General features: G+C 41.7%; 2 protein-coding genes and 1 long non-coding RNA gene across 4 annotated transcripts in view; 1 reads left to right on the forward strand and 2 right to left on the reverse strand.

The window, feature by feature from the left end:
* Positions 1-6,563, reverse strand: part of LOC138213657 (calcium/calmodulin-dependent protein kinase type II subunit alpha) — a 23,887-nt gene extending 17,324 nt beyond the window's left edge. The window contains exons 1-2 of one of the 2 annotated variants that reach the window (XM_069174902.1): positions 6,177-6,563; positions 4,734-4,828 (exon numbers count right to left, since the gene is read on the reverse strand). In XM_069174902.1, coding sequence (XP_069031003.1) covers positions 4,734-4,828; positions 6,177-6,238 — 157 coding nt within the window. In that variant the 5' untranslated portion in view covers positions 6,239-6,563. The remainder of the gene's footprint in view (positions 1-4,733; positions 4,829-6,176) is intronic. The other variant, XM_069174901.1, reaches the window with a different exon arrangement.
* A 1,368-nt stretch (positions 6,564-7,931) lies between these two features.
* Positions 7,932-10,441, forward strand: LOC138213607 (uncharacterized). The gene is made up of 3 exons (XR_011179541.1): positions 7,932-8,479; positions 10,011-10,096; positions 10,191-10,441. It is a non-coding gene; the product is annotated as an uncharacterized lncRNA (long non-coding RNA).
* On the reverse strand, positions 8,731-11,691 carry sra1 (steroid receptor RNA activator 1). The gene is made up of 6 exons (XM_069174837.1): positions 11,456-11,691; positions 10,675-10,788; positions 10,444-10,530; positions 10,183-10,343; positions 9,978-10,086; positions 8,731-9,867 (listed from the first exon to the last, which is right to left on the reverse strand). The coding sequence occupies exons 1-6, from the start codon at positions 11,490-11,492 to the stop codon at positions 9,497-9,499; spliced, it is 879 nt and encodes a 292-aa protein (XP_069030938.1). The 5' UTR covers positions 11,493-11,691; the 3' UTR covers positions 8,731-9,496.
* Positions 11,692-12,012: the final 321 nt, after the last annotated feature.

The raw sequence follows: 12,012 nt of genomic DNA on the forward strand, positions 1-12,012 counted from the left end.
TTAATGGGGAATGAACGACGTCTTTTTATCTTCCACAAAGGGTTTTACCATTTTCACCTCTCGATCACCCGTTTACATGAACATTCACACACCAAGCGAGGTGTTCACCAGCCATGTGGACAGGAGATCCACCATCTGAGCTACAGCTGATCACTTAGCGGTAAATACATTTTTTTCATAAACCAAAAACATGATTTTCTAACTAATTATTTTGTGAACATATTTGGAGAATTACAGGGTCTGGATTTTTTTTAATTTTGGAAATCGTGACAGACGGATGTTACAGGAGTTGGCGGCAGTGTTGCATGATTTTGGTTGACCTTTTCTCTTTAATGTTGCAGGGAAAACTGATCAAAGATAGTTGTTATAATTAGGTTTCCAGCTGTGAAAAGCTGGCGTGTGTTCCTGTCGGGTGTCTGCAGGTGATCTAACAACAAGAAGTTATTTTTTACTGCCAGAGTCATAACTCAGTCAAATCTCATATCACAGGTATTAAACGTGTATATTTTGATTCATTGTGATTCCACTTCCAGTGGCAGCTGTCTGTACGTCTGTTATAGATTATAGATAGATAATTCTGCTCGTAAGTTTTCCAAAATGTGAACAAATGAAAGCTAAAAAAAAAATAGGCTTAAGTCCACTGCACTGAATCGTATGAAATATGTCATGTCCTGTTGCCAGCAGAGGGCGCTGTGACTATGACTGAATATTACCATAGAGGTGTCTTCAGGGCTGGACTTTTATCAAAGATGTAAAGTTTGAGGAAGATCGAACAATGTAGGACTAAATTACAGCAACTTGTAGTTTCATGGCGATACGCTCAAAATGGCCGCCACGCCACAGGCACACCGTTCGACGAAAACTAATTCTTTTAGTAAATTTTCATCTCCCAGGTGTTAAGATAGGACAGAGAAAATATCAGGTCGGTACGTCAAAGTCTGTAGGAGGAGTTCATTAAAATACCACACCTGCGAATCGGCAAAAATGGTGACTAAATTCAAAATGGCGGACTTCAACTTAAGTTGAGGTCATGGTGCCAAAATACTTTTTTGTACATCTCGGTGTGATACACGTCCAATGAATTTGGTGCATGTAGGTGAAACTAGGTGCCATTTGGCCACGCCCATTAGCAAAACACACATCAGATGTATCGTCTCAACACGCCGGATGTATGTGCCGCGTTTCGTTAGATTCAAGCATCCTTTGACCTTAAACATGAATAATTAAGGGTATTAAACACGGTCCTGTGTGATTGCGCTTCTGTTGCTCTTCATTTATCAGGAATAATGAGCTCCCTTTACTTCAGCCTCTCTGGTCATCCCTCCAGCAGCGACTGATCTCGGACCAGCCGTCGCTCACTTTCAGCTCAGCGAACCGAAGAGAGCCGGCGAGGTTGACGAGTGTCCGGCAGCCAACGGAGAATCTGCTGAGGAAGGTTTCCAACTGAGCAGCGGCTCTGAAGCACCAAACAGAGACGGGCCGATGAAAAACGGCTTCCACACATCAAACGCTCCGAAATCAGAGTCACATCCAGGAATCCCCGAATCAAAGGGAGATGTTCTGCTTCCTGTCAGAGGCATCGGCAAGCTCTCGATTTTTCTTTTTCAAACAAATAAATGACTTCAAACACACACACACACACACACACACACACACACACACACACACACACAGAGAGAGAGACGGAGGCAGACTGCTGCTTCAAAGAACATCTCATTGTGTTCAGATCAGGTGGTGTTTGACTCATAAAGTCTGATGATAAAAAAACAACAAAACTGACTGGAGCTATATATCTATATATATATATATATATATATATATATATATGATATATAGTATTTCATCTTCCTGTATTTCCTCCAGCTCCAGTCAGTTTTGTTGTATATATATATTTATATATATATATTGGTTTTTAAATCATACCGACAGATAAAACCAAAATTTTTAACTTGAACCCCCAAAAAAGACCAAATTGGAGACGTTTACTTGCTTTCTGAGTGCTGCAACGGATCTGATCTGAGGTCAGTCCGACGCCGTTTCCACGTTCAGCAGCTGTTAATAAATCCTGCGTGTACATGCAGCGCTGACGGCAGTGCACGCGTACTAAACTGAGATATCCCCTTAAAACAATTTAAACGTACAGTCCTTGCGAACGGGGACGTTTTCTAAAGAGACTCGAACCGTTTCCAACATGTTTATTTCTGCTGTAAAGACATGTTAACATCATCGGGGGTCCAGAAGGGATTGACTCACTTTTAGAGCCAGCCTCAAGTGGCCATTTGAGGAACTGCAGTGTTGGCTTCTGCACACACTCTGGTTGTAAATGCCGTTACCAGAAGAAGAGTTTATATACAGTCTGTGTTTTTTTTGCATAAATTAAAAAGCGACTGAGTTAACGAACTCCAGATCAGCTGACGTCGCAGAATCTGGTCTCAGGTGTGAAATCAGCTCGTCGGGTGTCGACGCTGATCAGACGGTTCGATCTCAGAGATGAATGATGAGTTTGATAAACTGCAGGGTCTTCAATTGAAAGTTCAGATGGAGGCTGCAGCAGGAAATGAAATCATGCAGCTGATCACTTGTGTAATTGGTGGCTTGTTGTGGTTGAAAATGTGGAGGAGGCGGTTTGGCTTCTGGACTTCATGAGGGCGTGAAGCAGTTGGCTGTTCTCTCCTGATCTGATTTGATCTATTAATTCATTTATTTTGATGTTATTTTATTTGCTCTCTTTGTTAAAATGAATTTTATCTTGTATAAGTCTGTAAATATTATTATTCTTTATTTTCAAGATTATTTTTAACCTACATTATCTAGTATTTTCATTCGACTAATTTTTATTGTTTTATTTAGTATTTATTTTAGATGTATTTTTGTTAATAATGTTTTAATCTATTTCATCAAATTTTACCGAATTTCCTTTTTGTTCTTTTTCAAAACGGTTTCTCTGGTTTTATTTGATCTAATTTCTTTATGTTTTTATCTTTTATTCTTTGAAATGTAGAGTTTGACTTATATGTTATCTATTTTATCAAGTTTTATTGTATTTATATTTGTTAGAATCTTTTTAAGAAGTCTTTTAAAATATTCTTTAATTTTGTTTTACCGTTCGAAGTCTTATGAAATTCACCTGCATAAAACACTCTGAACTGCATTAACCTAAATTAATAAAGTCATTTATTGATCTGTAAGTCCTCTGAAACCGACACACTTTCAGGTTATTATATGTAATAATATCTAAATGTGAAGCAGTTGGTTAAATGGAAATCAATTATCACATTTAAATTTTTGATATAACGAGTCTTTCTTCGAGCAAAGATGCCAAATATTTGCTTTTCCTGGTACTTCGGTGTGAAGATGTTCAGACTGTTTTGTGTTATACATATATATATATATATTTTTTTTTTTTAAAGGATTACGGGAAACTGATGGAGGTTTTCTCACGATCGTTTGACATGTTACATTAGATATATCGGATCCGGTGTGTGACGACAGATTTGTGAAATAGTTGCAATAAACGTGAGTTCAGCTGCTTTTTCATCACGTTCGTTATGTAACTTTGTGGACGAGGCTGCAGAGACGTTACAGCAGCAGTTCGTCCTGCGGTCCAACTAAAGTGAATGAGATGGAGAGATGAAGACACACACACACACACACACATACTTCTTTGTCAACTTTACAGGGTGTTGCTAAGCAACCGAAGGAAATCTCAAAACCAGAATAGTGATATGGAAAAAAAAAAAAAAAAAAAAAAAAAAAATCAACAGAAACGGAGTGAGAGATCCACAGCTTCACTGTTTCTCTCAGTTTTATCTTCGTGTTCGAATGTGTGGGAGGGAGGGGGAGGGAGGGGGGGGAGGAAGACGTGGGGGGGGGAGGGAGACGGGGGGGGGGGGACTCGTTTCCACCCAATGAAGTACAAATTTCGATGAAATTAAGCAAAAGACAACGTATTTAACGCCCTTCCCGTGCTCTTATATGAATACCCGTTGCCCAGATCAACAGCAGGTGGCGCTGATTCTCATTAAACCGCTGCGGATGAAGAGTTGACGTCATTCAAAGAGCTCCCGTCGAAGTTTAAACGGTAAAAAAATAAAGAACGTACGACGAAGCTTCGTCATCGCGCTGCGGGGATTTTTCGTACGTTATCATCTTATCGACTCCTGGTTTGAAAACGTTTCCGCATCAAAACTTTTAGAGACGAACTGGATGGAAAAACGCGACCGGAGAAACGAAATGAGCACAAACTAAACAAACACGCGGTTTCTAATGAGTCCTTTCACACTTTAACTCCCGTTTAATCCGTAGAATCAGCAGACAAACGTGCAATAATAGATTTTAATGTAGCTGTAATCAGATTGATTACTATAAAAGACTAAAAAGCTTGAAAAGATTTTGTCGGTTGGACTTTTCCGGTCTTCAAGTGATTGAGCGAGTCGGTGCTTCTGCAGATGAGGAGAAGGAAGAAACTACTGTTTGAACTGTGAAGCGTCGAGCTTTTAAAACGAGGCCGACGTCATTCAGGGAGCGCAGCGGCAGCTTTAATAAAGGACGCCGGGGGGGCCTGGCGCGTTATTAAACTGCGGCGGTCGTTGTGTGCATTCTTGTGTTTGCGGTGCAGATATCAGCCGAGCGGGTTTCAGCCTTTTAAATGAAACGCGTCCAACGCGGCCGATAACGCGAGCGAGGTGTCAAGACTCGTGCTTCGGCGTCGCGGTCCTCCTTCAGGTCCTCACCTCTGGCAGAAAGCTTCTTGGTGTTGATGATCTTGGCGGCGTACTCCTGACCCGACAGGACCTTCACGCAGCGCCGCACGATGGAAAACGCTCCCCTGGAAAACACAGCAGGAGGAACCGATCAGCTGGACCATGTTTTCAACGTGTTTCTGCAGATATCGGTACAGTTGCAGCTGCTCTTCCTCCTTCAGTAACTTAAACACTACTAGGTTTTACTGCTAATACACATTAAATACTACTGCGACTGCTTTTATGCTACTCCTACTCTCACTTTAAAAAAACAAACAAACATACTTCCAGGAATGGGAGTGAGTTAGGATATCTGCTGCTCAGGGTTCGACAGATGTGTTTTTTCAGTCTGCCTCATTTTTTTTTTTTTTATCAATGAGAGGATCAATAACTGTGATATCGACGGTGAAATATAAACAATGATTCTTTTCATGGGTGGAAGTGAAACTGTAGTTTCTGCAGAAAAGCTTTCTGTGTTTCTTATGAAAGCTGCATTCTGCCACCCACCATCACATTATGTAAGAGACTTGGCATTATGTGTGTGTGTGTGTGTGTGTGTGTGTGTGCGTGTGTGTGTGTGTGTGTGTGTGTGTGCGTGTGTGTGTGTGTGTGTGTGTGTGCGTGTGTGTGTGGGCGGTGAGTGGGACGGGGTCAGAAAGGTGTTACACTCATCCCTCCATCCATCGATGCATTTATTCAGCCGTCTGTTTGATCAGCGAGACAATCAATAATCTATAAATCATTAAACTTGATCAAAGTCACAGATATTAATAAACATTTTCCGGGCCTCCTACTAATTACCATTCAGTCATTGTTTTACTATGATTAACAATGACAGCACATATGTAGCTGCAACACTATAAAATATGAACTGCAATTTATACTGAAATCAATAAATCCATAAAGTTTTACCAAAACGCTCATCGAATATTAGAAATTTAAAATAACTATAAAAGCGTAAAACCTGTTAATGTATTGCTTTATAGCTAATATAATAATAATGTAATGTAGAAAATATGACTGTATTATACATTGTGATATGTTGGAGTGACATAATTGATTATGATGATAAAACTGTAAACCTTGTCAATCCACCTGTATGATATCAGTATAAAATTATATTAATGATAAATATCATAAATAATTGGACAAATAATAGAAAATTATTTTCAAAAATGATTAGGTATTTAGCATACAGCAAAAACGATAAAGAAAATATTAATTTGCGAATTGTTATATTAATTCATACAAACCTCATAATTAAAAACTAATACATGTCACAAGTATAACTGTAAATAATCAATAATTATAGTACTGAATATTGGACTCATCTATAAAAACTAAACTAACTAAATAAACAGTACGGTACTTTATAGTGATGAAGATGAAGATGTAGATAAAAATGAAGATGAAGATGATGATGATGATACTCACTTGCCCAGCTCCTCGTACAGCTGATACTCTTCAGTGAAACGAGTGCAGATGACCGTTGCCATGGTGACCCGGCGGGGCGAGGGTCAGGGGGCTCCCTGTGGTCTTCCTCTGAGGATGGTGATGATGATGATGATGATGATGAAGGCCAAGAGTTAGAGCCGTCTGTTTTTCTGTCTGTCGGAGGGATGGAGGAGAGAACTCAGAAAGAGGAAGAAGAAGAAGCAGCAGCTGAGACGGAGAGAGAGTTTGTCTCTGGACGGAGGAGAGGAGGAGGAGGAGGAGGAGGAGGAGGAAGAGAAGGAGGAGGAAGATGGAGGGATGATGGAGAGAGCAGTGAGGAAGAGCTCCGTCTCTCCGTCTCTCCGTCCTGATCTGTGGCTCAGCGAGAGGGAGAGTGAGAGAGTGACGCTTTGAGGCGCTCACCCTGCCCGCCCACTCCCCTGTCAGCCAATCAGAGGCCAGGACTCAGACACACACACACACACACACACACACACACACACACACACAGTTACCAGCGTCGTCATGGTAACTGAATCCCCGTCTGAGCTGAAAGTAAAGAAACACTGCCGGCTCTGAAAGAGTATCAAAAACTGCAGTACAACTACTGATACTGCAAATAGTCGTACAGCTAATACTACGACTGATACTGCAAATATTACTATTGATACCGCAAATATTACTGCTGCAATTACAACTACTGAAACTGCAAACACCACAACTAACACTCCAAATACTGCTGTGAATACAACTACCTCAGATACTACTACTGAGACTGGTAATATTACTACTTCTAATACTACAACTAATACTGCTACTGTAAATATTACTACTACTTCAATATTTCTGCAAATACTGCTACTAACACTCCAAATACTACCGTGAATATAACTACTTGAAATTACGACTGCTGACACTGCCAATACTGCAAATCGTACTGCAAATATTACTACTGCTCACACCATTGATGATGGTGCAAATACTACTTTTGATACGCCCAATACTACTCCAGACACTCCAAATACTACTGTGGATATAAGTACTTTAAATACTGATCCAGCAAACACGAGTACTGCTCATGTTACCGGTGATGCTGCTAATACTGCAAGCCAAGTATTATACTGCAAATACTACTACTGCTAACACTACTAATGCTGCAAACAAGACTGCTGCTAATACTGTATACGCCACTAATCATACTGCAAATACTATAGTTGCTCATACTATTAACGATATTGCAAACATTACTACTGTGATACTACGCCTAACAAGGCTTATAGTATTACTAATAATGGAGGTTTGAGGACCCCCTGGAGGTCTGAGGGACCCATGAGGCATCAGATAAGATCAGGTGTTCAGTAACTGCTCGTACAGTGTAAAAATCCTTTCAGTTGGTTTAAGAGCTGTTGTCTAATTGATTAGTTGATTGACAGCGATCATGAGCAGCTCTACTGATAACTGATCTGTGTTTTAAACAGAACATCTGAAGGAGTCACCGGGAATATTTCACCATTTGTGGACATCTGACAGAGCAGATGATTGATCGCTGATCACCACCCTGACGAGATGAGAACGATCTGAAGTTTCAGTTTCCAGGTTTTCGTCTGAGCGTCCAGCAGACGGAGGGACGTTGACTTTCCCTCCGTCTATTTTTAGTTTGTTTGTCTCCGCAGGGACGAGCTTCCTGTTTCTCTCTCTGTCTTTCTGTCACTCATCTTTTCTGCTTGGTTTCCTCTTTTTCGAGCCTCCTCCCTTCTCCAGGGATGAGGAGGAGGAGGTGGAGGAGGTGGAGAAGAGGAGGCGGAAGCTGATTGGTCAGCAAGAGTGTAGACCGAGCTCGAACACTCGTCTTTGCAGCGGATATCAAACAATAAGAAAGGAGCTGTTAGCAGGTGAGAGCAGCGGTGGGAGGACTGGGAGCGTGGAGGTTTCTGATTGGTCGGTTCTGAAGTGCACGACAACAGGACAGAAACACTTTTTACCTGTTTTGTGGGTTGATCGAAACGCCATCATCATCGACACAAGATCGCCGGAGTGAAGAGTTTCAGAGAGGCGACGTATGATTATTGAGACACCGTCAATCACGGGAGGGTTGATGAGAAGGGGGCCTCGGGGAGTCAGGAGGAGACACAAAACGACTTCAAAAATGGACTCCCAGCCCAAAGGCCCGAACCTGGTTCAGACCTGGAACCAAACCGAGTCTGAACTTTGAAACGGGTGCAGAGACCGGCCCAAATGTCCACAACACCATGGTTTAAGGCTGACCTTAATTCTCCCCAGTTTCTCTGATGTATCAGTGTGAGGTGAGTACTGCCCTCTGCTGCCTCCTGCTGGACACATCTGAACACTGCAGAAACCAATAACATTTTACAAACAGCATAGCATTATGAAAGCTCACCAGGAACCACTGACTTTATTCATGTGCTATGATGTGTGCCGTTCGGCCCATACTTCCTCCAGACTGTTTACATAATTCATGAACTCCCATGAATTCCCAACACCTGAAACATAAAGAACAAACAAACCCGGAGAAACGACGCTTCAACACATAAAGTCGAGAAAACAGATTTATTCCCACATTAGAGAGGAACAAACGTTCTTCCAGGTGAGCTCAAAACCAGTTCAGCATCCGATCTTTAACTGCTACTCGGTGATTACTGTTACAGAGAAACACCCAACGTCATCGGAGCTATAAGCTCTCAGACAGTTGCGACAGTGTTCTGCGTAATTACGAAGGTATCGCTCGATGGAAAGTCGTATTATAACGGCTGAATGGCCTTTAAGGTTGGTTGACAGAGTCCACGATCCAGAGTTCAGGGTCTGGCGTTCAGACTCGTGAGTCCAGAGTCAACAGTTTAAAGTATATCGGCCAAAATCCAGAGTCCAGGGTTAAGTATTCCAATTACTGAGTACTGAAGCCGTAGTCCAGAGTTTCGAGAGTTCAGGGTCGAGAGTCCAGAGTTTCTAAAGTTCAGGGTCTAGAGTCCAGACTTTCATGATTGTAAATGTCGAGAGCTGGGGTGTGCAGAGTGTCTTAAGTTTATATTCTAATATTCAGACTTCATACTTCAAATTCTAGCGTGCAAAGGAGAGAAGTTCAGAGAGTCTTGAGTGAGTGGAGTTGAGAGTCTTGAATATCTAAAGTTTCTTTAAGTTTCATTTTATTAAGTCCAGAGTGTCCAAAGCGCTCCAAAGGATCTGAACGAGGATCCGTTTTGAAGTACATGAATATGAGAATTATCACCACCAGATCCTGATTTTGATTATAAGAGTCAAAGTTTCTCAAGAGAGGAAGAAAAAAAAGAAAACCTGCTGGAAAGTCAGGGATCCTGCACGGGTTCTACAGAGTCTTCGACTGGTTCTGCAGAGTCTTTGACGGGTTCTACAGAATCTTCAACTGGTTCTGCAGAGTCTTTGACGGGTTCTGCAGAGTGTTCGACTGGTTCTACAGAATCTTCGACTGGTTGTGCAGAATCTTCAACTGGTTCTGCAGAGTCTTTGACGGGTTCTGCAGAGTCTTCGACCGATCCTGTCGGGTTCTTAAGTGTTTCTAGGAGTTCTGGATTAAGATTTCGGGTCTCAGCGATGAGTCTTTTGACGCCGACCATCCATTGGCTTACCTCAGTCACATGATCGACCATCAGAGAGCGATGAATCTCATCAGCGGAGTCCCAGTGACCCGACTGTAACTCTGGAGAAACAAGACAGATGAGCGTTCAGACACTGGTTCAGGGACACAGGTGTACAATGAGACAGACAGGTGTGGAGTGAGACAGACAGATGTGAAGTGAGACAAGTTACCGAGAGACAAGGCGTCCATGCGTCTCTTGACAGGGAGGCTGAGTCTACCTGACCTCCAGCTGTCCTCCAGGAGGCGGAGCCGCTTTGCCACATCATTACACACCTGATCCTGCAGACAGGTACGTTAAGGTTAAACTTATATCTGTGATAAAAGTGATTTGTGCTGTGACGGCGCCCCCTGCTGCTGCGTATTTTTAATACTTACTTTAACAGTGTGTCTGCAGGCAGCGAGTGCTCGGTTCAGCACAGACGTCACGCCCTCCACATCAGGCTCACTCTCTGATTGGCTGCTGGCGGCCTCTTTCTGACTTCTCATTGGTCCCTGGTGGGGAGGGGGCGTGGCCACTCCGCCAGGTGGAGGTCGAGCTGTGGGGAGAATTTTTTTTTCGCACCTCTGCTGTCAGACAGGCTCATCGGTATAAAATGCTCGCCACTGTTTTCCATTTAAAAACCATCTGTACCTTACCTGGGTGGAGAGGGGGCGGGGCTGCACCACATGGAGGCGGGGCCAGAGGGTTGGATGAGGGAGGGGCTGTAGGTCCGGCTCCTGTACCTGGTGGACCAATCAGGGACAAGATGTTGGAGGCCATAAAGGTTGATTTAATTTCATGAAATTATGATCATTGTTATTATTATTTTTATTATTAATAATACACCTAAAGACGTGCTGATCTACTGATTTTTTTTTTTTTCATACCCAATGCACACGGTGGAGCCACTCTCTTGTTCAGGGGGTTCTTCTGTGGTCCGCGGGCCATCTGATGGCCGTATGAGAACTGAGGGGGGTCGTTCCAGCCCCGCTCCTGGTTACCTTTGGCAACGCAGACGGTTTAATTAAGGGACAGTTCAACAATCCGGGGAGACTTATTCTCTAATATGAATATTAATATCTGGGTAACAATTATTCACTTTCACGGATGTTTGAATGAATTTAATTGTCGACTGTCTCCAACCAAACTCCATTGAATTTTTGGCCGCTTTATCACGCCTCGATATGACTTGACAAATTCAGGAATTGGAACAGTTCTTGCAAATAAATCGTGTATTTATATCACTAAAACAAAACCAAACAAAAATCTCTATCATGACATTTAAAGTTATTAACACCACCATCAATCAAACAACTAACTGCTGTTAATCGTCCCAAGTAAATCTAAACAACCCCTCTTTCAAAACTAAAAAAAAAACAAAACGTGGATAATTTATAGCCCGAATTAAAAAACAACATCCAATTAGACCATAAATGTAATTCATCATTTTTTTTAAAGTTTTGAATTTTTGCTTATAATCGACGGAACATAAACTTGGCAAAATCTTGACGGGACATCGTCGCTCCACACGAGTCTCATTCCGGGGATCACGTCAGCTGCAGGCCAGAAACCCATTCAACACTTCATCAACATTATTAAACATTTTGTTTCATGAACTTTTGTTTCCACCCCGTCGGGAGCTGCTCGGTGAAAAAAGGGGGAACTCACCGGGTTTGATGTACACGTCCTCCATTTTGGGCTCCATGTTAATATTACCGAAAGTATATTTCGTCCAGTTTACGGAGCTGAACGGAGAAAACGGATGAGAAGAACCGGAGGAAACATGGACGATTTTCCAACGAAGTTTGGTTTAACTTGACATTTAATTTAGACCGGTATAACAAGTCCTACTGTTTACAAGGCGGGTGCCTATTCAGTTTTAATGAGCTGCACGTGAATAGGACCCTCAGCATTTACCAACATGACGTCCGGTCAGAATTTCAAAATAAAATATGCTTCTTTTTTTTTTTAAATTGACCATTTTAAAGTACTTCAAATCTTTTTATGTATTTATTTTGTATTCTTAATAACATTTCTTGTAATATTTAGTCAACTGACACAATAAAAATATGGATGACTAAAACATTTTAAAAATGAAAAAAAAATTAAAAGTTGTAAATTTGGTAGTTTATTAGTTCAATAATGGGTATCTATTTATTAACTTGGTTTTTTTAATCGTCTTGCGGGGAAATATGAGCAGCAGTTTAGAAATCCGACTGCTACTG

Source organism: Embiotoca jacksoni, unplaced genomic scaffold, assembly GCF_022577435.1.
Source record: "Embiotoca jacksoni isolate LCO1_2020_lvr unplaced genomic scaffold, fEmbJac1.0.p SCAF_62, whole genome shotgun sequence".
NCBI lineage: Eukaryota > Metazoa > Chordata > Actinopteri > Embiotocidae > Embiotoca > Embiotoca jacksoni.